General features: G+C 39.5%; 1 protein-coding gene across 1 annotated transcript in view; it reads left to right on the forward strand.

The window, feature by feature from the left end:
* The window catches only part of GPC3 (glypican 3), a 777,056-nt gene extending 762,705 nt beyond the window's left edge, over window positions 1–14,351 (forward strand). Inside the window, exon 8 of the mRNA XM_007507205.3 lies at window positions 13,972–14,351. Within this exon, the coding sequence (XP_007507267.1) occupies window positions 13,972–14,141 (170 nt within the window). The 3' untranslated portion in view covers window positions 14,142–14,351. The remainder of the gene's footprint in view (window positions 1–13,971) is intronic.
* The last annotated feature ends 12,420 nt before the right edge of the window (window positions 14,352–26,771 follow it).

The following is a 26,771-nucleotide window of genomic DNA, read 5'->3' on the forward strand; positions in this document are numbered from 1 at the left end:
AGCACTTAGCAAATCTCAAAGCATAGAAATATGAGCTACTACCACCATCATCATCATTATCACTACTATTAGATCTTCAATCAAAATATATGGCAGTTATTTCTAAGTCTATCAAGGAACTCAAGAACTGTTTCATAAGGAGGAAGTTGGATGTTTCAGGAAACCTCTGCCACCAACCTAAGATTATAAGAAGGCAACCACTGGGTTTCTCTGTCATCTGGAGGAGCTAGACTGATAACCATTTCTTAGAACTCAAGGTGCTATAAGAGATATTATGGAGACAGAATCAACAATTAGCACCTAATTGGATGTGATGGTAAAAGACAGTGAAAAGGATGACTCCAAGGTTGTGAACTTGGGTGGCTGAAAGGAGAGTAGTGCCTTCAGCATATGAGTTTTCAGGGAAAATTATGAGCTCTATTTTGGACCTATTCACTTTAAGATGCATTTGAAATATCCAAGAAGCAGCTGATGATGAGGGCTGGAAAGGCAGATTTTGGGGGTCATCTCCACAGAGAACATACTTGAATCCATGGAAGCTGATGAGTACACCAAAAGAAAAAGGATACAGAGTCTCTAAAGAGAATCCAACTAGTTAGAGGTCAAGTCATGGATGACAACGAGCCAGGGGAGAAAGGGGCCATGAAAACCCAGGGAAGAAAGAATATCCAGGAAGAGAGTGCAGTCGAGTGTGGCAAGTGCCATTGAGAGATCAAGAAGGATGAGGGCTAAGAAAAGGCCACTTGATTTAGCAACTATAAAAATCTAGGGGACAGAGTGGGGAGAAGGAGGGCAGGTATATACTGATCTCAGTGAAATGGTGGAGTTGGATGCTAGAGTACAAAGGTTGATATAATTATAGCTAGCAAAGCAAAATAATAGCATTCATTAGGACTTTAAGATTTGCAAAGTGCTTTACAAACATTACCTCATCTGATCCTCCTAGGAAGTAGGTGCTAATATTATCCTCAATTTACAGATGAAGAAAGTGAGACAGGATCTGAAATCAGGTCTTCCTGACTCCAAGTGACTTTTCCAAGGTCAATAGAGGTGGCATGTAGCAGTGCCAAAATTGTAACCCAAGATCTCTGAGTACTTAGATTTGAGTCTAATCTATGGTACCCACTCGCTGTTTGTGGGCAAAATCACTTCCCTTCTCTGAGCCTCAGTTTCCTTATCTGTAAAATGGGAGTATAGTATCTCTACCATATGCATTACAGGGTGACTGCAAGCTTTCTGATCCTAAAAACACCAGAGCAATGAGAGCAGTTGCAGTCCAGCTCATATCATTATGTGCTCCCATTTGAAGGAAGTCTGCCCTGAGGCTTTTCTAAATGGGAGCTTGGGCTCCTGGGTGCCCAAGCAGAGCCCCAATTAGCAGAATCGGAGGTCAACTGGTTCTTGTGTGATCAGCCAAGTGTGGCTGGACCTCTCTTTTAGTTCTCTGTGCATCTGACGTGCTTCAGTGCGGACTTTTACTCAGGTTTCTTTAGTTTCTGCATCAGGAGGGAATCCTCATTAAGAAACCCAAGCCTTCCTCCCCACCCCCATCCAAGTGTGCTTCTAAGACCCTCGATTAAAAACTGACGGTGCTTGTTTTCATTTTAGCAACAGGAGATTTTTGCTCATGCTGTTCTCCCTGTGTCTGGGAGGCCCTCCCTTCCCCCTCATCGCTTTCTGAATTCCTTGCCAGCCTTTAAGCCCAATTCAAATGTCACCTTCCTTTAGGAAGACTTCTTTGAATCCCCTCTTGCCCCCTGCTCCAACTGCAGGCTTAAAGGCCTCCTTCCTCCTCTAAGCTCACAAAGCACTTTGAGGGGCACTGGTTAAATGCATTTATCATGCCATGCCGTATATGATAGTAATTGAGCTATGTTGGTGTCTGACTCAGAGCTCCCTCCGTGAGGGCAGAAATCGTGTTAATATTGGCTAAACTTTGGTTCTTCCACTCCACCTAACACAATGTTTTACTTCTAGAAGGTACTTTAGAGGAAAACTGGTATTCAACTAAAATTGTCCCTGAGTCATGAATAATAACTATCTCACAATGTTCTCTAGCACTTTCAAGCAGGCAATGCCCTTTCTTTATCCATGCTATCAAGTCAATAACTAAGAAAATTCTTGTGCTGGATGTGCTTTCCTTATCTCCAGACAGATGAAGAAACTGAAGCTCCCAGACCTAAATGGTTACCCAGCTAGGATGGCAGAGGGGTGGCACTGCAAAGAAAGCCTTCTCAAGTCCAGTACTCTGCTACATGCCACTGTCTCTCATGACCGGCATGATGCTAAGGAACTAAGTCTGTCATACATGAATGCTCTTTAAGAATCAGAGGTCTACTAAGAGACTGAAGGGTGGATCAATGGAATAGACTTGGGGTAAATGACCTCAGTAAATTAGTATTTAATAAGCCCAAAGATCCCAGCTTTTGGGACAAGCACTCGTTATTTGACAAAAACTGCTGGGAAAATTGGAAAACAGTATGGGAGAGATTAAATTTAGATCAAAATCTCACACCCTACACCAAGATAAATTCAAAAATGGGTATATGATCTAAACATAAGGAGTGATATTATAAGTAAATTAGGTAAACATGGAATAGTATACCTACCTGCCAGATGTATGGGGAAAGTAAGACTTTATGACAGAGAACATTACAAGAAGTAAAATGAATAATTTTGATTATATTAAATTTAAAAGGTTTTGTACAAACAAAACCAATGCAATCAACATTAGAAGGGAAGTGACCAATTGGGGAAAATTTGTATAACAAAATTCTCTGACAAAGGTCTAATTTCTCAAATATATAAAAAACTAAGTCAAATTTATAAGAAATCAAGTAATTCCTCAATTGACAAATGATCAAGGGATATAAATAGGCAGTTTTCAGATGGAGACATCAAAGTTATCAATAATTACATGAAAAAGTGTTCTAAATCCCTCCTAATTAGAGAAATGCAAATCAAAATAATTCTGAGGTACCACCTCACACCTAGAAGATTGGCCAATATGAAAGTAAAGGAAAATGATAAATGTTGGAGGAGATGTGGCAAAATTGGGACACTAATGCATTGCTGGTGGAGTTGTGAATTGATCCAACCATTCTGGAAGGCAATTTGGAACTATGCCCAAAGAGCTTTAAAAGATTTCATGCCTTTTGATCTAGCAATACCACTACTGGGTTTGTATCCCAAAGAGATAAAAAATGGGAAAGGTTCTATTTGTACAAAAATATTTATAGCTGCCCTTTTGTGGTGGCAAAAAATTGGAAAATGTGAGGGTGTCCCTCGATTGGGGACTGGCTGAATAAATTGTGGTATATATGATGGTGATGAAATACTGTTGCTATAAGGAATGATGAACTGCTTGGTTTCTGTAAGAGCTAGAAAGACCTCCATGAACTGATGTGGAGTGAAATAAGCAGAACCAGGAGAACATTATACATAGTAACTGAAACATTGTGGGACAATTCTGAGGGACTTATGAAAAAGAATGCTGTCCACATCTAGGGAAAGAATTGTGGGAGTAGAAATACAGAAGAAAACATATGGTTTATCACTTAAGAGATTATTACAAAAATGAATAATATGTAAATTTTAAAAACGAATCAGAGTTCTACCCCAAAACAAGTTGGCATGGGGTAGCAGTATGGAGTAGGAGTAGGCTCTGAAACTGAAATTGCCTGTGATGGGTGTTTGCCTTTATGAAAGTGAGGTCTGTGAGGGCTTTCCTTGGAGCTCTCCAGGGTCCTAGATCACCTCTTCTTGAACCTTGCTTTCCTAATTTTATACTACTACTGATATAAGCCACCTAGTCTGGTCTTGGTGAGGTACTTTTGCATAAGAAGAGAACAAAATTCTATTACAGACACATTTGGCTCAGGAACCTCTAGAATTCTTTGTCTGCATGGAGCCACTGATGACCGCAATGAGATAAGAGTAAAGAAAAAAATTCAAAAGGACTCCAGAAATAGCCAAGTTTTTTGCTAATACTAACAAAACTGATCAACCATTAGCGAACCTAATCCAAAAAGGAAGAAAATCAATTTGTCCTCCATATGAAAAAGAACAAGATGGATTCATCCAAAAAAGGAAATAAAAATAAAGGCATAATTATCTACAAAACTCTAAAACCCTCAAGTCCATAAAATAAATAGAAATCCCAAATAACCCAATCTCAAAAAGCAAAATAGAGCAAGTCATAGATGAAGAACCAAAAGGGAGAGAGTGGAGAACTAGAGCTAAAATTATCTGCAAAGGTGAAGCACTGGAAGCTGTTCCCATTACTACTGGAGAAAAATGAGTATTTTCTAGAATTCTAGAAAATCTTCTGGCAGGAGAACTCATGATCACAGCTGTAAGTTGGAAGGAACCTGGAATATTGTTTAGTCGATTGTTTAGTCTTCATTTTACAGATAAGGAAATGGAGATCCAGAAAGGTAAAAATGACTTTCCTAAAGTAACACAGGTCCAAGAGGGAGAGGGAAGATTCAAATCTCAGTCCTCTGACTACTGCCTGGGATCTTTCTACTACTGCAAAGTGAAAGCACAAACATTAGCAAAGACTACAAATTTTTCCCTACTTTCAGATGACAGATAATTACTGAGTAAATGCCAGAAAATATGAAGAAATCTAAAACATCTAGGTAAGGGCAAGGATACAGTGCTGGACATGTAGTTGGAGAGACCTAAGTTCAAATTCTGCCTAAGCACACTTACTAGCTGTGTGACCTTAGGAAAATTATTTCAACTATTCTCTGTCTAGATTTCCTCATCTGTAAAATGGCCATAATAACAGCACATACTTTCCAGTATTGTTGAGAGGATAAAACAAAATAATGTATTTCTAAAGGGCTTCACAAAACTCAAGGCACAATAATATATGCTAGCTATTATTGTATTAAGAGAATTAATTCCTTCAGGAAAGCAACAAGACACAAAATAAATCCATGAAAACCATCAACATTTAGATATAGTACTTAGAAAAACATCTTATTGCTAAAAGGATGACACACTCAGGACATCTATAAATACAACTTCAAAATACTTGACCTTGCGCTCAGTTCATTTACATGACATTTAAAAAGCCTTTGCAGTAAGACTAAAGAGAAGTCATAAATATTTTTTTAAAGTCTGAAACCCATGATATACATATAGTCATATATTGGTTTTCTATATGAGATCAAGAGGCATTCAGCAGGCAAAAAGATATGAACAACTGGCCTTTAGAAGAAGAAATACAAGAAATTCTAGAGCCCTAATAGTATGAAGAATGCAAATAAAATAACTGATGAATATTGATTTAATAGTTTTAAATAAAATCCTGGCAAAACCAATATAAATATATATCCAAAAATTATTCATATGATCAAGTTGGATTTATACCAGAGATGCAAGGATGTCTAATCATTGGGAAAAGAATCAACATAAATTAACATACACAGATGTGTTGATTTCCCAATGTAAGACCAAGAAACATTTTCCAATAAGTCTAAAGAGATATAAACAAACATCTTGCAGAAGAAGAAATATGAAAGAAATTATTCCATATCACTAATAGTAAAATGAATGCAAATGAAACAACCCTAATAAATATGGATTCAAATTTTTTAAATAAATTCTTGGCAAAAACACTACAGCAATATATCCAAAAGTTATTTATTATAATCAAGTTTACATTTGGGATTTATACTAAGGAACCAAGGATATTGGAACATTAGGAAAACTATCAGCATCATTAATCTTCTTAAAACATAAAAACTTCTTAAAACACAAAAACATCCCAAACCACATGCCAAAAAAGGTTTTGATAAAGTGCAACATTAGTGTATGCTAAAAACCCTACACAGCATAGCATAGTAAGGATGCTTTTTAAAATGGTAAACAATATCGAAACCTGAAAACTAGCATTATATACAATAGGAAAAACATTAGAAGCTTTCCAATGAATATACAAGTAAAGCAAGACTGCACCCCCTTTACCTCCTGTTATCTGATATAATTCTAAAAATAATAACAATAGCTATATTAGAGAAAGAAAAAAGTTAAAGAAATTGTAAAAGCATATGAGAGGAGGCAACTGAGTGGCTTAGTGGATTGAGAGTCAGGACATCCTAACTTTAAATCTGGCCTCAAACACTTTCTAGCTATATGACCCTGGGTAAATGACTTAACTCCCATTGCATAGCCCTTACCACCTTGGAACCAATACACAATATTGATTCTAAGATGGAAGGTTAAGAGTTTTTTTAAAGCATGCAAAAGAGAAGATCCCTACTTTCTTTTTTTTCCTTCTATTTTTTCCTTTTTAAATACTTTTCCATATTTGCGTGATTCATTTTCCTTCCCTCTCCACTTCTGGAGCTGACAAACAATTCTACTGAGTTATACAAGTGTTATCATTTGATACCTATTTCCATATTATTCATTTTTGCAATAATCTTTCAAAGCCAAAATACAAAATCCTATACCCATATAAACAAGTGGCAAATTATATGTTTTTGTCTGCATTTCTACTCCCACAGTTCTTTCTCTCAATGTGGATAGCATTCTTTCTCATAAGTCCCTTGGGATTATCCTGGATCACTGCATTGCTACTAGTGGCAAAGTCCATTACATTGGATTGTCCCATGATGTTTCTCTTGGTTCTGCTCATTTCACTCCACATCAGTTCATGGAGGTCTTTCCAGTTGGTATGAAATTCTCCAGTTCATCATTCTTTATAGCACAATAGTATTCCATCACCAACAGATACCACAATTTGTTCAGCCATTCCCTAATCAAGGGACAATCCTTCACTTTCCAATTTTTGCCACCACAAAAGGTGCAGCTATTAATATTTTTGTACAATTATTTTTTTATTTCTTTGGGGTACAAACCCAGTAGTGGTATTGCTGCCTCAAAGGGCACGCATTCTTTTAAAGCCCTTTGAGCATAATTCCAAATTGCCTTCCAGAATTGTTGGATCAATTCACAACTCTACCAGCAATGCATTAGTGTCCTAATTTTGCCACATTCCCTTCCAACATTTATTATTTTCCTTTACTGTCATATTGGCCAATCTTCTAGGTGTGAGGTGGTACCTCAGAGTTGTTTTGATTTGCATTTCTCTAATTAGGAGGGATTTAGAATACTTTTTCATGTGATTATTGATAGTTTTGATTTCTTCATCTGAAAACTGTCTATTCATTCATATCCCTTGATCATTTGTCAATTGGGGAATGGCTTGAAAATTCCTATTTTCTGATGACATGATGGTTTATACTTGGTTTATTTGCTGATTATTTAGGTTTTCTGAGTCAATTAAATAGATTCAGTAAAGTAACAGGATACAAAATACGCACAAAAATTACTATTCTATTAAGCAATAAGAAAAGGAAAATTCCATTCAAAAAACTACAAAATCTACAAAATATTTGAGGATCAATCTATTAGAGCATATGCTACTGTTACTACTAGCTAGCATTTATATAGGGCTTTAAAGATTGCACAATACTTTATATACAGTATCTTATTTGATCCTCATGATAACCTTATAAATTAAATGCTATTACTATACACAATTTAGTAACACAGATGAGATAACTGAGGCAAAAAGAGATTAAGTGACTTGCTCAAAGTCTCATAGCTATATCTGGCTAAGGTAGGATTGAAACTCAGGTCTTTCTTTATTCCAATCAATCCACAAGAACTTGCCTATTATTATTTGCCAGACACTGTGTCCTTGCTTTCAAATAACTCCCAATCTAATAGTGGATATAACATTCAAATAAATGTAAACAAACAAGCTGTGTAGAGGATAAATAGGAAATGATTAGCAGAAAGTGCTACAATTATGAGAGGTTAGGAAAGGCTTGCTTAAAATATAGAATTTTAGTTGGAAAAGAAAGTTAGTGAAGCCAGAAGGTGAAGTTGAGAAGAAAGAGCATTCCAGTCAAGGGGGAAAGCCTGAGAAAAGGCACAGAGCCAAAAGACAGGAGTGTCTTATTTGTGGAATAGCCAAGGCCAGTATCATCAGGCAGAGAGTGAGGTTTAAGTAGGAGGACACAGGGTCATGAAGGGCTTTGCATACCAAACATAGGATTTTATATTTCATTCTAGAGACAATAGGAAGCCACTCGAGTTTATCAAATAGGAGATGGCATGGTCAAACCTGAGCTGTAGGAAAATTGCTTTAGTGACTGATTGGAGAATGAATTGGAGTGAGGAGATCTGAAAAAAACAAACACACCATCAGGCTATTGCAATAGTGCAAGTGAGAGATGATAAGGGGATTATACCAGAGCACTGGCAGTGTCAGAGGAAATGAGGGGGCATGTTTGAGAGATGTTGCAAAGGTGAAATCAACAGACTTTGGCAACAGATTGAATGGGGTGGGGTATGAGAGAAGTCAAGAATGAACTCCAGCTATCTATTAACTCTAATTCTTCTAACATTTCATTCACTTCCCTTCTTTCTTAATTATTTTTGGTTCGATTTATCTAGTTCTGATAGGGGAAGGTTGCGGTCCCCCACTAGTATGATTTTACTATATATTTCTTCCTTCAGCTCCTTTAGTTTCTTCCTTAGAACACTGGAGGCTATACCATTTGGTGCATAAATGTTTAGTAATGATATTACTTCATTGTTTATAGTACCTTTTAGCAAGATGTAATTTCCTTCCTCAACTCTTTTTTTTAAATTTCATTTTTATTGTCATGCAAAACACACTTCCATATTGGTCATTGTTGTAATAGCAAACTCATATATAGCCAAAACCACAAATACACTGATCATGAAAGACAACTCTAATGGTTCTTTCTCTGGATGGAGAGCATTCCCTATCATATGTCATCCAGGATTGTCCCAGATCATTGCATTGCTGAGAGGAGCCCAGTTTTCACAGCTGATCATCATACAATGTTGCTATTACTGTGTACAATGTTCTCCCAATCCTGCTTATTTTCCTCTGCATCAGTTCTTGCAGATCTTTCCAGCTTTGAAGGACTGTTTAATAAGAAAAATGCAAACCAAAATAGCAATAATGACAGATAGCATTTATATAGTACTTTAAAGTTTGCAAACTGAATCACAAATATTTTCCCATTTGATGCTCACAACAACCTTGCAAGGTAGGTACTATAATCATCCTTATTTTACATATAAAGGAAACTGAAACAGACAGGATCACACAACTAGTAAATGTCCAATGTAGGATATGAACTCAAATCTTTTTTACTGTAGGTCAAAATCTCTCTCCATTGTGCCCTCTAACTGCCTCTACATGAAAACAACTCAGATTTCACTTCACATCCAGCAAACTGATTAATATGACAAAAGATGGGAATATTCAATTTTGGGAGAGTTGTGGAAATGGGAATACTAATATATTCTTGGTGGAGTTGGTTTTTTTTGTGAAAGGGAATTCTTTATTCTCTTTGTCTATTATGAGTTAACACTTTGTTAGCCATAAAGTAAGAGAAATCACAAGTCACTTACTTGAAGAAGTAAGAAAATTCTCAAGTCACTTGCTAAAATGAGTGATAACTCCAGAACTCAAAGCACCCCTACTTAACACTAAGTAAAAAAGTAATTTTGCAAGTCATTTGCTTTAAGTGACTTATAACTCAATCAGTCAGAAACTTGTGAATCCTATGATAAAAAGCTGATACCTTCAGAAGCATATGATAAAAGGTTGACACCTTCAGAGGTCTACGATAAGAGTTAACACCTTCAGAGGTGAGAAGTGGATCCCACAGACACTGTCAGTATCTGTGGGACCCACTTCTCACCTTGTCTGTGGGATCCTCTTCTCACCTCTGATGGTGTTAATTCTTTTTTTTTAAATTAATTTATTCAGTCAATTTAGAACATTATTCCTTGGTTACAAGAATCATATTATTTCCCTCCCTGCCCTACCCTTCCCACAGCCGACACACAATTTCATTGGGTATTACTTGTGTACTTGATCAGAACCTATTTTCATGTTGTTGATGTTTGCACTGGGATGTTCATTTAGAGTCTACATCCCCAGTCATATCCCCCTCGACCCATGTGATCAAGCAGCTCTTTTTCTTCTGTGTTTTTCCTCTGAATGTGGATAGTGGTTTTTCTCGTAGATTCCTCCAAGTTGCTCAGGATCACTGCATTGCCCTTGGTGGAGTTGTTAAATTGGTACAACCACTCTGGAAGGCAATCTGACATGGAGACCAAAATATCAATGTACTTTGATCCAGAGATCCTACTGTCATGTGGATTACAGAAAAATAAGGATGTCCCAAAGTATTGTGTAATTAGAATTTTGTACTCCAGGACTAGGTTTCCCAGCACCCCACTTCCGTCCTCACGTTAAGTTCTTATGTTTTGAAGATAATTTTGTGTAGCTCCACCCTCTCTCTCTTCTGCTTTTTGTGGTCTGGTAAACTTGTCTTTACTCAGGATATACTTTTCCTCTACTTCAAGTGATTATTAATAAATCTTATAAAATATAATACTTGGAGTTATTGGATATTGTCAAAGATAGAAAGATTCACACATACCAAAGTAGTCAGAGAAGCGAGTTTGAAACAGGAAATAACTGGAATCCAAAAAAAGTGGAGAAAAGCTCAACAAGTTTTGGTAGATGATGTTTTAGTGGCTATTTTTTCTTAGCTTTTTATTAGGAAAATATATTGATTTTAATGTAAAGTAGAAAACGCTGAAAATGAAAATTATAGGTGAATTTTGCCATCAAATATGGCTGCAGAAATAATAATTAAAACATTATCTAGTAGTATACAGCAATACATTAAGTAAATTATTCACCATGATCAAGTAAGACTAATTATTGGGCATATAAGGTTTGACAATAATGAAAACACCAAAAACGTCAAAAAATAGCCAATGGACAAAGAAAAGCTTTTAATAATGTATAATTTGTGATAAAAATAACATATAAAAAGATTTTTTTCTCAACAAAATTTTAAAAATCTACCAAAGGGCAAGAACCAACATAACAGAAAATTGAGAAATGCTAGAAATGTTATCACTAAAAGTAGACACAATGCAGGGGCAGCTGGGTATCTCAGTGAGAGCCAGGCCTAGAGAAAGGAGGTCTTAGGTTCAAATCTCAGACCTTTCTTAGCTGTGTGACCCTGGGCAAGTCACTTAACCCCCATTGTCTGACCCTTATCACTCATCTGCCTTAGAACCAATACACAGCATTGATTCTAAGGTAGAAGATGAGGATTAAAAACAAGTAGACACAATGCAAGGACTACTACTCTTTTGCTGCTTTTATTTGACAAGACACTGAAAAGTCTTACCAGACTATGCCCAAAGGGCTATAAAATAAAGCATGTCTTTTGCTCCACTAATACCACTACTAGGTCTGTATCCCAAAGAGATAATTAAAAAGGGGAAAGGATCTGCTTGTACAACAATATTTACAGGTTCTCTTTTTTGTAGTGGCACAGAACTGGAAACTAAAGGGATGTCCATCAATTGAGGAATGGCTGAACAAATTGTGGTATATAATAATGCTGATGGAATACTACTGTGCTGTAAGAAATAATGAATAAGATGATTTCAGAAAGAGCTTATAAGACCAACACAAACTGATGCAGAATGAAATAAGCAAAACCAGGAGAACATCATACACAGTAACAGCAATACTGTGAAATAATGAACTATGATAGGCTCAGCTACTAACAGCAATCCTATCCACCTCCAGAGAAAGAACTGTTGGAACAGGAATGCAGATCAAAGTGTGTGATTTTTCACTTTAATTTATTTGAGTTTTTGTTTGGGGGTTTTGGTTTTTATATGATTATTTTCTTTAAAAAATGATCAATATGGAAATGTTTTACACGATAATACATGTATAACCCAGATCAAAGTGCTTGCCAGCTGTGGAAGGGGGAAGGGAAGGGAGGGAGACAATTTGGATCATGCAACTTCAGAAAACTTATGTGGACATTTGTTATTACATGTAATTGGTAAAAAAAAAATATCTTGATAATAAAAACATTCTTACCATTTTAGTAAGATAAGAAGAGAACAGAGGCATTAACATTGAAACTTGGGTAAAAATATCATTTGTAGATAGCACATTAATATTAGAAAAATCCATCTTTATGAAATTAAAAGAGAAATAAAAATGAGTGCAGCAAAGCAGTCACATTCACGATTATCCTCTTACTCCAAATAAAGAACAAGCAAATACAATTTTTAAAAAGAAGAAATCCCATTGTACAACAGTAAAAATTGTCCAATATTTGCGAATTAGCCTATAGAGGACTACAAAGAACCTCTAAAAGGACTTTAGACCTTATAATGACTGAAGTCAAGAAAGAGCTAAATAACTGGAGGTTTGTTTAATTTTATGTATGGGTCAAATTAATATAGCAACAATGGCATTATTCTCCAAATTAATTTACATAACCTGTGATACAAAAATGCATCTGTATAGAATTAGTAAAAATAAAAACAAGTGGGCCAGTATCAGGGGGGTATGCTTATGAGAAAAGTCAACAGAGATGGGCTTATATTCCTAGACTTTGAAATATATTACACTAAGTGGTTATCATTATAATTATCTGATACTGAGCAAACAGAAACAGATCCATGGAACTTTATAATATAGAAAAAACTGCTTAAGAAACTTGTGAAAAATAAAACCACAGGAAAGGATCCATTATTTAACAAGTCTATATGGAAAAATTGATTTATAATTATGTGGGAAAGGAATTTAGAAAGCATGTCTTCTTATGCAATAAAGCCCAGTAAAATTCCAGTTGGATTAGAGACCTAAGAATAAGAAGAAGAGAACAAGGAATAAAAGTATTTATCTCAATTGTGAAGAGAGATTTTCTTAATTCCACAACTCAGGAACTATTAGGAAATTATTGGAATAATTGGATAATACTTATGGCAAACACAAGAGATAAATTCATTTCAATCTAATTTGACGAGTCCCATATTTATTAAGTGCCTATTGTGTGCAAGGTATTTTGCAAGAAAGAGGAGGGGAAGCATTCCAGACATGCCTGGACAAAGAGATGAAGGCAGGAGAGAAAATGTGGCCAAAGAACATCAAGTAGGCCAGTTTGGCTGAACCAAGTTTGTATTTCTCCTGGAGGGAATGAGGAACCATTGACATTCATGGAGCAGAGAAGAGGGAGAGGAAGATGTCTCTGGCAATTGTGTGGAGACTAGATTGAACAAGAGAGAAACTGGAGGGGAGGCAGGGCAACCAATTATTTGTTGAAATAGCTCAGGGGAAGAAGAGGTAAATGAGGGCTGTATAAGTAGAGAGATGAGACTGATGTAGGGGCACCAGACCAGACAAGAGCTGGCAAATGATCAGCTGTGGAAGAAGGTGAAGGGGAGAGAAAGAAAATGTGAGGAACTGTTCAAAAGTCCCAATGGCCTGATGGGCAAACGGCCCAAAAAGTGATGTGCAGGAGGGGCTACAAGTCATAATCATCTTAAAAATCATCAGAGGTGAATGAAAAGAATTTTGAGGTACTGCATCATGGCCATTGAAGAGCCCCACAAGAAGTAGAAACAATGAAACTCCTGTGGTGGAGGGAACTTAGGAGAGATGGATACACTAATTCACCGCTGCTGGAATTGCAAACTTGTAGAATCTTTTTCAAGAATCATCTAGCAGCGTGTGCAGGAAAAGGTACAAAAACTAACCATGCTCGCTCACCCCACAGTAACATTATTGGGAAGATGCTCTGAAAGTATTAAATGAAAAAGGAGCTATCTGTTGCTCATTTCATAGCAGCATTAGATATAATTGGAGGAAGGGAGCAGAAATGCCCAACCATCAGGGAATGGTTAAATAATGTAATGTAAATTCATGTAATTTCTCAAGTATGAAAAATATGCAGAAATATGGAAAGATATTTATGAAATAACACAAATCAAAAAAATCAGAAGCAGAAGAACGGAGCATAGCCTGGATCTGATGCCACTACTAACACTGGATTCCTTCCTTTCTCTTTGCAGAACTAGCTTATGACCTGGAAGTGGACGAAGCCCCTTTGAACAAGCAACTTCTGAACCAGCAAAGCAAAGAAGGGAAAAGCGTTAAAAGTCTTGGGTCAGAGAATTCCATGCTGGGTCTTTTGGCCGGCATCCTACTGTATGTGCTGTGTTTCTTTGTGCTGGTCCACTGACTCAAAAGTGCAAGGCCACATTTTGATGGTACCTATCCCTTTGCGATGACCCTTTGCAAAGGAAATCTCCTTAGGAGCTCTCTCTTCTGTCTTGTTCTATTTTGTCCTGTCTTGTCTGTCTGTCGTCTGTCTCTTTCCTAAATATTAAATGGAAGAGAGATGACAAGTTCTGTTTTGTAAAATAAAATGTATCTTTGCGATGATGGTGAACATTAGTGTACGTGTACCCTTTTTTCTCTTGAAAGTAGTATGTATGTGGCAGGGTGAGGGGTACATAAATGTCACAGACACTGAAATGCAAACCTGTTGCATAGAGTAAAATCTGCTGGACTTCCTCTGTGTGTACATTTCTAAGTTGTCTTCCCAGGAAGAGGTGGGGAGAGGAGGGAGAGATAGGCACACCATGGCTTCCAAGTCAAGGCAATGGCAACAGCATGAGGAGATCTCTCATCAAAAGGAGAGCAGCTAAAACCCAAGCATTCTTGCCACCAATGTCAAATGATTCAACCCCAGAAACATCTGCTTTGCCATACTATCTTAAAGACCACAAGGTGGTTTTTCCCATCTGTTTAGATAGGTTTGGACAAGCTCAGAGTATTCCTTACTCTGCCATCTTGGCAGCCAGAATCCTATAAAGGCCTTTCCTTCTAAATTGCAGCTATTATATTTTCCCTTCCCCTATTGGGAATATTTTCCATTTGTATCCTTGGCACTCAGCATGGTGACTTTCCCATAGTAATGGCTTAGTAAATGCTTCTGTATTTATTCATTCATTCATTCATTCACTCAACTGCTCATTCAACAAGCATTTATTAAGTATCTACTATTGCCAGGCCCTGTGCTCAGTCTTGGAGAGATAAAAATAAAAGCAAAAAGCCTTTGGGCATCCATGAAATCCCAAGGAGGATCCTGAAAGGAAGTCATCATCTTTACTAAGCTTCCCACCTCCTCAGTGGGCACCAAGCACATGTAGCCTGGATTCACCTTGCCCTTGCCTCTCGCTGACACCCCTCTGCCTTTGCCTAATAGCACACTCTCATACTTTGGCTTTTTTCCTACTTCCCTTGTCTGCCTAGTAGTCCCTGCCATTGGCTGAGCCCCACAGCAGGCCTGTGATTTCCTGGGTGCAGGGGTCTGATGGTAATGCCAACACATATAAGCACTTGTCATGCAACCACAAGCCTCTGAGTATCCTGTGAGGCAGTGAGAAGTGATGTGATTGGCCTGAGATACACAGCCAGGCCTCACCAGAGGCAGGACTTAAATCCTGGTTCCAAGACACACCACTTCTTAACAAAATATATTCTCTAGCTTGATGACTGACCTTATTCACTTGGTTTGGTTCTTAAAGACTTTGGCCATTTCCCAAAACCAAACATGCTCTTAGAAGGTTTAACCTCTCAGAGGTGAAAAATAAGTTAAGACTGTGTCCCTGTCTCTAAAAACCATTCCCCAAGTGAGGATGGGCCATGTGCTCAGCATCTCCTCCCAAGCCAAGCTCTACCAGAGCCCAGGTCATCACCATCCCCTACCCTCTTTGAACCTTTGAGTAGACATACAAAGGCAGTGTCCTGAGACATGGGATAGATATCCTCCCGGTCCTTGTGACCAGCATGCATGAGAGAACCTTCCTAATATCTTCTCAGGTCTCTGAAGAAGGGGTCTCTCATGGTGCAGCCTGCTTCCAAAGAAATAATGAATCAAGCCACTCTAGAGAAATTAATCCTATACAGATGGTGGGGTCCTCCAGATGCCCCTATTTGTAGACAATCCCATAAATCCCTGGAACACTGCAGATCCACAATCTCAAGAGTGAGACAAAAATTATTTGAACTGGAAAAAACTATTGGATAAAGAATACAGTTGGATGGACACTGTCCTTGCCCATCGGAATACCTACCACTGAAGCAGAGTACAAATGGACCAGATGGATCCAAAAATGAATGGGTGAAAGAGAGAAGGCTAGAATGGATTCCGTCAAATTACAAAGTTCCTTCAATGCCCTAAACCTCTCCCATCCACTTTTTTACACAGATATTCTACTGGCATTATCATAAAGCTGTGAGTTTTATCAAGTCACCAAGAATTGATTCAGTGGCTCTCGTGTACCAGGCTTCTGGCCAGATGGGAGGGATACAAAGAAATGCAGAAATAAAAATCAACTAAAGCCCTCTTTCCAAGGACCTCACAGTTTAATGGGGAGATAACATGTAATAAAGACAGGAGTCATTCAGATTCAAATAATCTCCAAGAGAAGGTGCCAGAATTAAGGGGAACCAGAAAGTTCTTAGTGGGGTTTTACCTGGTACCTGAAGGAAGTCAGAGAAACTAGGAGGTAGAGATGAGGCAAGGGGGACAGCTGATAAAAATGCACAGAGTGGAGAGATGGAAGAACAACAAGAAGGCCAGTACCACTAGAATAGAGTGTAAAAAGGAAAGTGAGGTATAAAAAGACTGGAAAGGTATGAATTCAAATAAGGGGTTGTGTGTGTGTGTGTATGATCCTGGAGGTGACAGGGAGCCTCTGGAGTTTATTGATTATGGCTTGAGGGGAGATGACATGGACAGTCCTGTGCATTAGGGAGGTCACATTGCAAGCTGAGTAGAGGATAGACTGGAACGGAGAGAGACTTGAGGCAGGCAGACCCACCAGCATCTATTGCAATAATCTATATAAGGTAATGAGGGTTTGCAGCAGCCTGGTGGCAGATTCAGAGCAGAGAAGGGGAAATATCCAAGAGATGTTGTGAAGGTAAAAATGACAAAGCTTGGCAACTAATTGGATATAGGTGGTTAAAGAGTAAGAAGTCAATTGTAAGATGGTAATAGCCTCAACAGAATAGGACAGTTAGGAAGAGAAGACTTAGAGGAAAATATGACTTCAGTTTGGGATAATTTGAGTTTAAATTGCATACAAGGCATCAATTTAGAGGTACCAAACAGGCAGTTGGAGATGTGAGACTGGAGATCAGCAGAGAGGTGAAAAGACTGCACATCTAGATCTGAGAATCATCTGAATCAAAGAGAGAAAAGAGAAGAAAGCCTGGGATGGAGCCCTGAGGAACACCCAGAGATAGCACGCATTACCTGGCTGAAGACGTAGCAAAGGAATGGTCAGATGGCTAGGATAAAAACTAGGAGAGTTCAGTGTCATGAAAAACTAGGAAAAAAGAGATTAACAAAGAGAATCCCCGTGATCAATAGTTTCAAAGGCTACAGAGAGGTCAAGAAGGTTAAAGAGTTTTTAAAGGGCCTAGATTTGTCGATTTAGAGATCACCGGCTGAGGAGGCAGCTGGGTGACTCAGTGGATTGTGGCCCTGGGTTCAAATCTGACCTCATCCACTTTCTAGCTGTGTGACCCTGGACAAGTCACTTGATTCCTCCTGCCTACCTAACCCTTACCACTTCTTCCATAGAACCAATACATAGGATTGATTTTTTTTAAAGAAAAGATGGCAACTTTCAGATCAAGTTAGAAGATGGACTACAGAGTTAAGAAGAGAGAGAGGAAAGGAATTAGAGGCATCTATTGTAGATATCCTTTTCATAGAATTTAGCCACTAAGATAGATTGAAAGGATCAAATGAGGGGATTTGTGAACGTAGAGAGACATGGACATATTTGGAAACAGCCAATAGGCAGGGAGAGATTGAAGGCAAATGAGAAGATGGGGATGATAAGAGGAGGCAGTCTTCTAATGAAGGAATAAAACAGGATCACCTGTGCACTTAGGGGAGTTAGTCTTGGCAGAGAGAAGTCTCTCCTCCTTGGGAGAGGAGGTGAAGAAGATCACTAGCCTGCAAAGAATTAGAACAGAGAATTTATAGAAGACAATGGAGAAGTACATGGCTGGTTTCAGCAGGGAGCTACATGAGGAACTTGGAAGAAACAGGGTAAAAGGATGTCATGCCACTAGGGAAATGTATTATCAAAAAGGTAGATGGGCTGGTCATGTGGTAAAACATAATAGTACCATTCAAGTGTTCCAATGGTATCCTTGAGATGTGAGCACGAATTGAGGAAAGCCCTCAGCACACGGAATAAGCCTCCTGAGGCAATGTGTTATATAACATTAGTATAAGCTGAGCAGGTATAAATTGACTGCCATCTGCATCACTAGAAGGCATTTCTAATTTGATGTCCTCACAGAGGCATCAGAGGATTTTTCTGAGTGACCCCTCTGTAGTTCTCCATTTTCACATCTAGAAAATGGGAGCTTAGGGTTATAGAAATAGAGTTATGGGTTACCCGTTTTAATCCTCCCCATTTTACAGATGAAGAACCAAAGAGGTTAAGTGCCTTAGCCAAGGTCATACAGATAATATGCCAAAGCTGAGACTGGAACCCAGGCCCTCTAACTCCAAATCTAGCTTTCTTTGCACTGTACCACAACCTCAGTGCCTTCTAGAGTTAACATTCTAGGATTTGTAATATGTTCATCTTTTTTCTATTTATGCATTAAATTGAAATTTGGAACACGCCAATTTTTTTCTGGCAAGTAGAATTGTAAGCTATTAATCATTTAGCTAAATGTTAATCATCAGCATCATCAGGATCTGAAAGTTTGTTTTGCTTATGGCTATTTGGTCCCCAGCATTATCCTTCCTCTTAGTGCAGCCCCCACCCAACCCCACCAACCACCACAGCTGCTCGTTTCTCTACTGATTTGGATGTTTCTTTGCCAAACTGTGTTTGACCCTCCTTATGAGTGAGCAGCCCTATTCAGTGATGAGGTCAGAAGCCCATATTACAAAGGGTTTAGAAGGGATTGAGAAGAGAGGAATTAGAAGTGCTGACTACAGATAACTTTTTCAAAGAGTTTAGCAAAAAAGGGAAGGGAAAGAGTTCTGTCGGACAGTAAGTAGAGAGGATGTTAGGAACTGGTGAGGTTTTTGTTTCTTTGAGAGTACTTTAGGTTGGGTGGACTTGATCATGTTTTGGGTTAGCAGCGAAGGAACCAGTACATGGTGGAGAGGTGAGGCAAGGAAGGAGAGGGAGACAGGGAGAGAGAGACAGAGAGAGACAGAGAGAGACAGAGAGAGACAGAGAGAGACAGAGAGACAGAGAGAGACAGAGAGACAAGAGACAGAGACTGATGGGGAGGACGAGTGACTGGGGAAGATAGGAAGGCATCTCATCAAAAGTGTATACAGAGAGGGGATCATGAAAAGGAGAAGGGCCAAGATGATATGTGATGAGAAAACAGCTCTCATAGAAGGGTCTCGTTTAAAAAATGGAATATGAAATGAGGGCCTCAGCTGAGAGGGTAGATAGAGAGGGATGAAGGAGGCTTAAGAAGAGATGAGAAGATTTAGAAGAGCTGCTGTGCTAAGTGACCTAGAGAACCAATGTGGGAAGAATGAGAAGATTGCCATGCCACAGGATGGACTCAGTTAAGATCAGATAATATTACTTTGAAGGAGATACAATGAATGCAGTTGTGTGACTTCCTCCCCTTCCACTGAGGAGAACATGAGTAGGAGCCAAGGAGGCTTCTGATAAGACTAACTGGGGTTGGAATTTGTCAGGTCATGATCAGCTGTGTGATAAGGAGGCAAGAGACTTGAGTGGGGTTCAAACCCAAATAGAAATGGTCACTAATACAGAAGAATCCTTACCAGTGGAATACTGACTTAGAAAAACATTCATATTCTCTATATCTAATTGTATTTTATTTATTTCATTAAATATTTCCCAATTACATTTTAATCTGGTTCAGGCCATACTCAGGAGTGTTGTGAGCAGCAATGCATCATGGGCCATGTGTCTGACACCTCTGGGTGTAGAGGACAGTAGGGAGTTATTTTACCAAAGGGTTGTGATTTTGAAGGGAAGAGAATGCACCAATGTACCAGTGACTGGTGACAGCTTGGGAAAAAACTGAGGGGAAAGAGCTAATTGGAGGCTGCTGTTAAGACAAAGAGCATGTTAGGAATCAAAAGACATGAGGAAAGATGAAATGCTCAGGTCAAATAAAATCAAACCAAATAAAACAGATCAAATAAAACCTCATAAGGAGTTTATAAACAGAAAAGTGAAACATTTGTGGAAGATGGCAAGATTAATGATATTTCTATATATAGCTGAGGTGGAGGAATGGGTATAATAAAGAAAGAACTGTGAAGTTAGAGTACTTGAGGGAATGTCTCTATCATGAGGCAGAAATTCCAACAGAGAGGAAGACAACAAGGCAGTCTCTGAACTCATCAAGAAAGAAGAGAACCTCCAGGAATTGATGCAGAGTGAAAGGAGCAGAACCAGGAGAACATTATACACAGAGACTGATACACTGTGGTACAATCGAATGAATGGACTTCTCTACTAGTAACAATGCAATTATCCAGGACAGTTCAGAGGGATCTATGAGAAAGATACTATCCACATCCAGAGAAAGAACTGTGGGAGTAGAAACACAGAAGAAAAACAACTGCTTGATCACATGGGTTGATGGGGATATGGCTGGGGATGTAGACTCTAAAAGATCACCCTAGTGCAAACATCAATAATATGGAAATAAGTTCTAATCAAGGACACATGTAATACCCAGAGGAATTGTGTGCTGGCTATGGGAAGGGGAGGGAGGGAAAGAATATGATTCTTGTAAGCAAGGAATAATGTTCTAAATTGACTAAATAAAATTTAAAAAATTTTATTTAAAAAAAGAAAGGAGAGAATGTCTTACATGTCACTAAATACTAGCCATCAGATTTTGGATGAGGTGATACATTCGGAGAGTATGAACCTCAAAAGAAGAGAGGTTGCTAAATGATGGTGGTAGAAGAATTTGGAGCAGCAATGGCAAGAAAGGAGCATTTGTGAGAGAAAGTGTAACAAGTACTGGGAAGGGTAGCCTGAGAAGCAGTGACCTCAGGAAAGAGCTAGATCTTAGTGAAGGTCAGAAGACAAAAAGGAATGATCCCCGAAAAAGGTTGAAGATGAAAGGTAGTTTGGTAACCATGAAGTAACCATACCTGAAGGCACAGAAGAGGCAAGCAGAACTAGAGTGGACCAATTGGAGGTTATGGCTGAGGTGGATGGGAACAAATGAGCAAACTAAGTGGGGCAAGGAAAATATATCTGTTTTCAGGAGCTGAGGATTCTGACCAGAGGGACAAGAAAAATGAAAAGTGGTAGAAGGAGTGTGCCAGCAATGGAAGCATCAGTCCAAACAGAATATCAGTCAATGGGGAGATAACTGTTGAAGGAAGCAGATGATTAGATGGTTCACAAAATTGTCTCTTGAAACCTAAAGTCATGAAAACTAGCATTTAAGGTAACTTGCAAGGAAAACACATGGCTCAGGGAATCTAGGAGCTGGGTAAGGAGGCAGGAAGTGGCCTGTGAAGGCAGTGAGTCAGTTCAGTATTTCTAAAGCTGGCTTTGGAGGAGAGGGGTCCACTGGAAGCTGTTGGGAGGTAGAAGGTTGAACTCATCCTCAAGAAAAGACATGCTCAAGACAACATATAGTATCATATATCTAATGCTAGAAGGGACTTCCAAGATCCTGTAGTCGCACTCTCCCTAACCAATGAATCAAGAAATATTTATTCAATACCTATGACATGCTAGGCACTGGAAATACGAATGTAAAATGATTACAACGTTCCCTATCTTCAAGAGCTTCCATTCCATTGAAAGAATCAGGTTTGGAAAGGGGAAAGGACTTTTCCCAGCTCACATAGCTAATGAGTGGTACAACTGGCATATGAATCCAGATCTCCGGCCAGAGCAGCACTCTGCAGCCTCCTTGTCCTCACTCTTCACAAGTTAGCCATGCCTTGACACACAAAGATGGCATAATTGAGCATCACTCAGAGAAACAATTGGATGTGAAAGGCAAAGAGGGCATGTTTCCCCAAAACGATGGGCATGCATAGGATTCTTCCTTTATGCTGGTATTCACTTTCATCCTAATTGGAATTGAGACTCATCAAGCCAGGGCCTGCACAGGTCTGAATGCTGCTGGGGAAAATGGGAATGGAGGATCCAGGAATTCCATCACTTTCTGGAGCCTCCCTTTTCCTTACAATGGGGCATTGTTTCCCCCTACACACTACTGGCTTTTAGCTGATCTCCTCACACCTTAGGCATGTGTCTGGTGCTTTTGTAATCAGTCTAGACTTGGTCCCCACCTAAGAATTTTCTCCAGGAGACAAATCAAACGCTCCCAGAAGACAGCAGCAAGCCCATTCCCCCTTTCACCCTCAAGATGACTGAAGAGGGTGGCCTCTGAGGGAAATGTACGCCAGGAAGAGAGTTCCAGTTCCTGGCTCTCCCATTTACTGTAGGTAGTGAGTGGTCCAGTTTCCATTTCCTGGGGATTTCCTCACAACAGCCTAGGAAGGTGGCTATCACAAATATCCCCACCACCTGTCCACCCCACCCCACCTACCCAGAGAAGGTCACATAGCTGATATTAGAACTAAACCTTTGGCCCAGCTCTCCCAAACTGTGCAGCCTCAGGGAAGACAGAGGACTACAGATCCAGAGCTACAAGGGAGTTGAGAGATTCCAAACATTTTGTTTACAAAGGAGAAAACTGTGACCCAGAGAGGTAAAATGACCATAGATCAGAGTAGGGGGGACCCCAAAAATTATTAAGTCCAAGTTCTCATTTTACAGAAGAGGAAACAAGAGGCCCAGAGAGAAGAGGCTTGTGAATGATCACACTTAGGATCTTTAGACTGAGAGCTGGAAGGACCTTATAAAGCATCCAGTGTAAATCCTCATTTTACAGAGAAGGAAATCAAGGACTAGAGAGACTAAGTGACTTCTCTAGAGTTCCATACCTAGTAAAAGTCTGAAGCAGATCTGAAGCCAGGCAGGTCTTCCTGGTACCAATCTAGTGTTCTAGCCCCTATTCCAAGATGCTACTTAGTATCTTACTGGGTCTCTCTCTCTCTCCTTATCTCTAAAAGTATGGGGTTGGATAAGATATTCCCAAAGATCCCTTCCAACGATAAATCCTCTGATCTTAAGATCTTGGGTTGAATGCTAGTTTTGATGTTTCACTAACTTTCTGTGACATTCGGCAGCTACTTCCCAGTCTGGTTCCTTCCCATAAAGATAACAATATGAGCTGAAATGAGGAAAGCTCTTTGGAAAACAGAAAGTACTGTGTGAATGGAAGACACTTCTTTGGACTCCTGAGTGTGAGTCCTAGCCCTGCTTCTTCTACGTCTATAACCCCGACTAAGTCACTCAGCCTCATGTAAAAGAAAGGAATTGAACTAGATGACCAATAAAGAAAGTCCCTTTCAACTTTAACTCTACCATATAATAAATATGACATAAAAATGGCGACGGGAGACACTAGGCCTGAGACACAAAAGTTACAGGAATATGGAATTTGCTTGGTGTGAGAGTTGTCTCATGGGCTGATAAGAGAGATCATTGGAGGAGATCAGAAGACGGCACTGTTGTAATGAATGCTCCTTTTCTGTAAAAAGAGCTGCCTGACTGCTGCTGTCCAAAGACCAGCTGAACTATGATTAAGACTTACCTTCAAATTGACCACACCAATTCTCAGGGACCACTCAGGAGCAACATCTGGATGTCTACCCAAATGCCCTGAACACAGTAGTAGATGCTTAATCACTGTCTACTCAATTCAACTCAGTTCAATAAGCAAGTACCTACTATGTGCCAGGCACTGTGCTAGTACAAAGACAAACAAATGAAACAGTTTCTGCCCTCAAGGAACTTACACGCTATGAACTAGCATGAGTAAATACAAAATAATCTGAGGGCTAAAGGCAGAGCACTAACTGGGGCAATCTGTAACTGAGTCTTTAAGGGAGCCAGGGCATACAAGAAGTTAAAGGAAGAAGAGCATTCTAGGCATGGAAATAGAAAATGGAGTTTTTTGAACAGGGAATAGTAGGCAGGCCAGTTTGCTTGGAACAGAACATGTATGAAGGGAAGTACTGTGAAACTGGCCTGATACCACAGGTTAAAGTTGAAGTGACAATAGGGAACCACTGAAGTTTTTTGAGCAAGAGAGTGACATGGTGGAATCTATGTGTTGAAGTTACCTGAACTGATTAGAAGAGTATATGCTTACTGGACAAGCATAAGACCAAGCCACCTCATTTTCCATTCTTCCCTTGAGTTGGAAATACCTTTCATGACACCTCTTTGAGTTGAGTCAATGTAAGAGACGAGCTCCAGCCTGCCTGTGTGGCTTTCTGCTGCCCTTTGGGTCACCTACAGTCATGACAGGGTGTTCCAGGGTTCACAGTCCCAGACTTCACATACACCAGGACACGTTGACACTTAACAAGATGGGCTTCTGTAGCAGCAAGCACCCTGAGAGAGAGCCTGGCTTATTTGATTAACCCAAACAGCTATTACCTGGCTCTCCTGGATAACAGAGCTTACAGTGTTTCAAAAGAAAAATGTTTTCATTCATGAAATTCCTAGTTATTTTTATGCAATCACTCTAAAAGGTCCCAATTGACGTCAAATGTACATAAAGGAAAGAGCCTTGCCCATTGAGGTGAATAACATTGGCCTTTGGGTGGCATCATCATCATCACTGAAAAAACATTATTAGGCTCCCACTCAAAACAAAAACCCATCAGGCCTAAGTAAGCTGGGATTCGGTTACAGGTCTCTCCGTTCCTACCTCCTATGTCATCAAGAAGCTAAGCTCTGGCTGCTTTTCTCTATTCATAGCAATCTTTTTTGTTGACCATTGTCTTTCTTCTCATTTCCAAAAACCATTTGAAAATAAGAGACCTCACAGCATCAAGGTAACTTTACCAGCAAAAGGAAGGGCTGTGACTTAATCTTTTGAAAACCCACAGTTTGGGCCGTTTTGAAACAACATCCTCCCACAGTCCTAGTCCTAAGGCCAGGCCACACAATCCCAGTAAGCCCTCTAATGTGAGGAAGGCTTTCGACTTTCCAAAGCACCCTTTCTCATCTTATCTTACTTGATCCTCACAATAGCCTGGGTCCGGTAGCAGAGCAGAGCAGGGATTATCATTTCCATTTGGCAAATTAGATCTGACAATTTGCTCAAGGTCATACAAGGAGGATGGTGGAACATGGGGCCAAAGACAAAGTCTCCTGACAATCTGGAGTTAGAAGATCTGGGCTGAAACCCTGGCTCTGCCACTATCTCCTTTGGAAGTGACTCTGGACAAGTCACCTCTACTCTGGGTTGGGTGTCCTTAAGTTGGGGTCTGTGAACTGTTTTGCCATATATTTTGATAACCATTTGAATAGAATTCATTTTTCTGGGTAATCTTATAGATTTTGTTTTATACATTTAAAAACCTTATTCTGTGAAAAGAGGTCCATAGGCTCCACCCAACTGCTCAATGGGTCCAGGACAAAAAAAAGTCGGCACACTAGAAGATAGAGGTTCCTTATATTTAAAAAATTCAGTGTTTCTATCCTTTGATGCAAAGATCCCATCATTGCTGGCCATATACCCAAAGAAGGTTAAAAATAGAAATAAATACCTCATAAACACCAAAACATTCACAGCTACTCTTCTGAGGTAGCAAAGAACTGGAAACAAAGTAGGTACCATAAATTGAAAAATGGTTGAATGAACTGCAGTCTGTGAATAATAGATTGTTATTTATTGTGTCCTAAGAAACAATGAATATGAGGAAATCAGAGGGGAAAAACCACATAGGAAGAACTCTATGAACTGCGACAGAACAAAGAAAGCAGAACCGGGAGGACACTATATACATGCTTATAAGAAAGTAAACAAAATCCCCAAAGCCCCCAAAGGTGCCTGATACTCTGTAACTATAATGCTTGATCAGAGACACAAAGAAGAGATGAGGACATGCACTTCCCTCCCTTCTTTGGAAAGATGGGAATCCACAGGTGCAGAAGTTGAATATGCTGTCAGACTTGGTCCCCATGTCAGCTGATTTTGCTGAACTCTGTAATAAGGGAAGGCTTACTGGGGTGGGGGCAGGGGTAGGTATGTGGGGAGGGATAGGATTAAGATACAAAAACCAAAAGGTTTCAATTAAACATGAATTTAAAGTGAATGATATCTTCAAAAGAAAAAATAATCCTAGGCTCCCATTCTGGACCTTGTATCATGTCATGCTTCCTAAGATTGGAATTCTGAATCTATTCTTCCTGGCTAGGGTGGAAGATGAGGCCAGCAAACCTAACAAACACAGAAAGCTGGATCCAAGATGCTGAGAACTGGCTGACTTCATCTGCATGCCAAGTAAGTAGAACCCTTTGAAGTGGGCATTGCTGCAAAGTCCTGGATGGCCAGGGCTAAAGGCCAAGTGCACATGTGACCTCTCCAGGAATCCTTTAGAAGATTTGCTGTTCCATCTCCATATCTGTCTAGAAATGCCCACCAGCTGATCAAACGATCAAACAGTGGTAGAGCTGGCCAAGGCAACTGCAGGCTCCTCGGCTTTCTTCTTTCTGTTGGGGGCTTGTGGTCAGTGGCCATTTCATTCAGTCTCTCTGAGGGTCTTGTACAACCATTAACCTGGGCCTCAGCTTCAGCTCGGTCTGCTAGGCTCACACACCTAAAGCTGGAGAAGTCTTCTGATCCAATCCCTGCCCTTTATGGTTTGGGGGATTGGAGACCAGAGAGGTTTAGAGAACTTGCCCACAGGCCCACAGGCAGGCAA

Source organism: Monodelphis domestica, chromosome X, assembly GCF_027887165.1.
Source record: "Monodelphis domestica isolate mMonDom1 chromosome X, mMonDom1.pri, whole genome shotgun sequence".
Lineage (NCBI taxonomy): Eukaryota > Metazoa > Chordata > Mammalia > Didelphimorphia > Didelphidae > Monodelphis > Monodelphis domestica.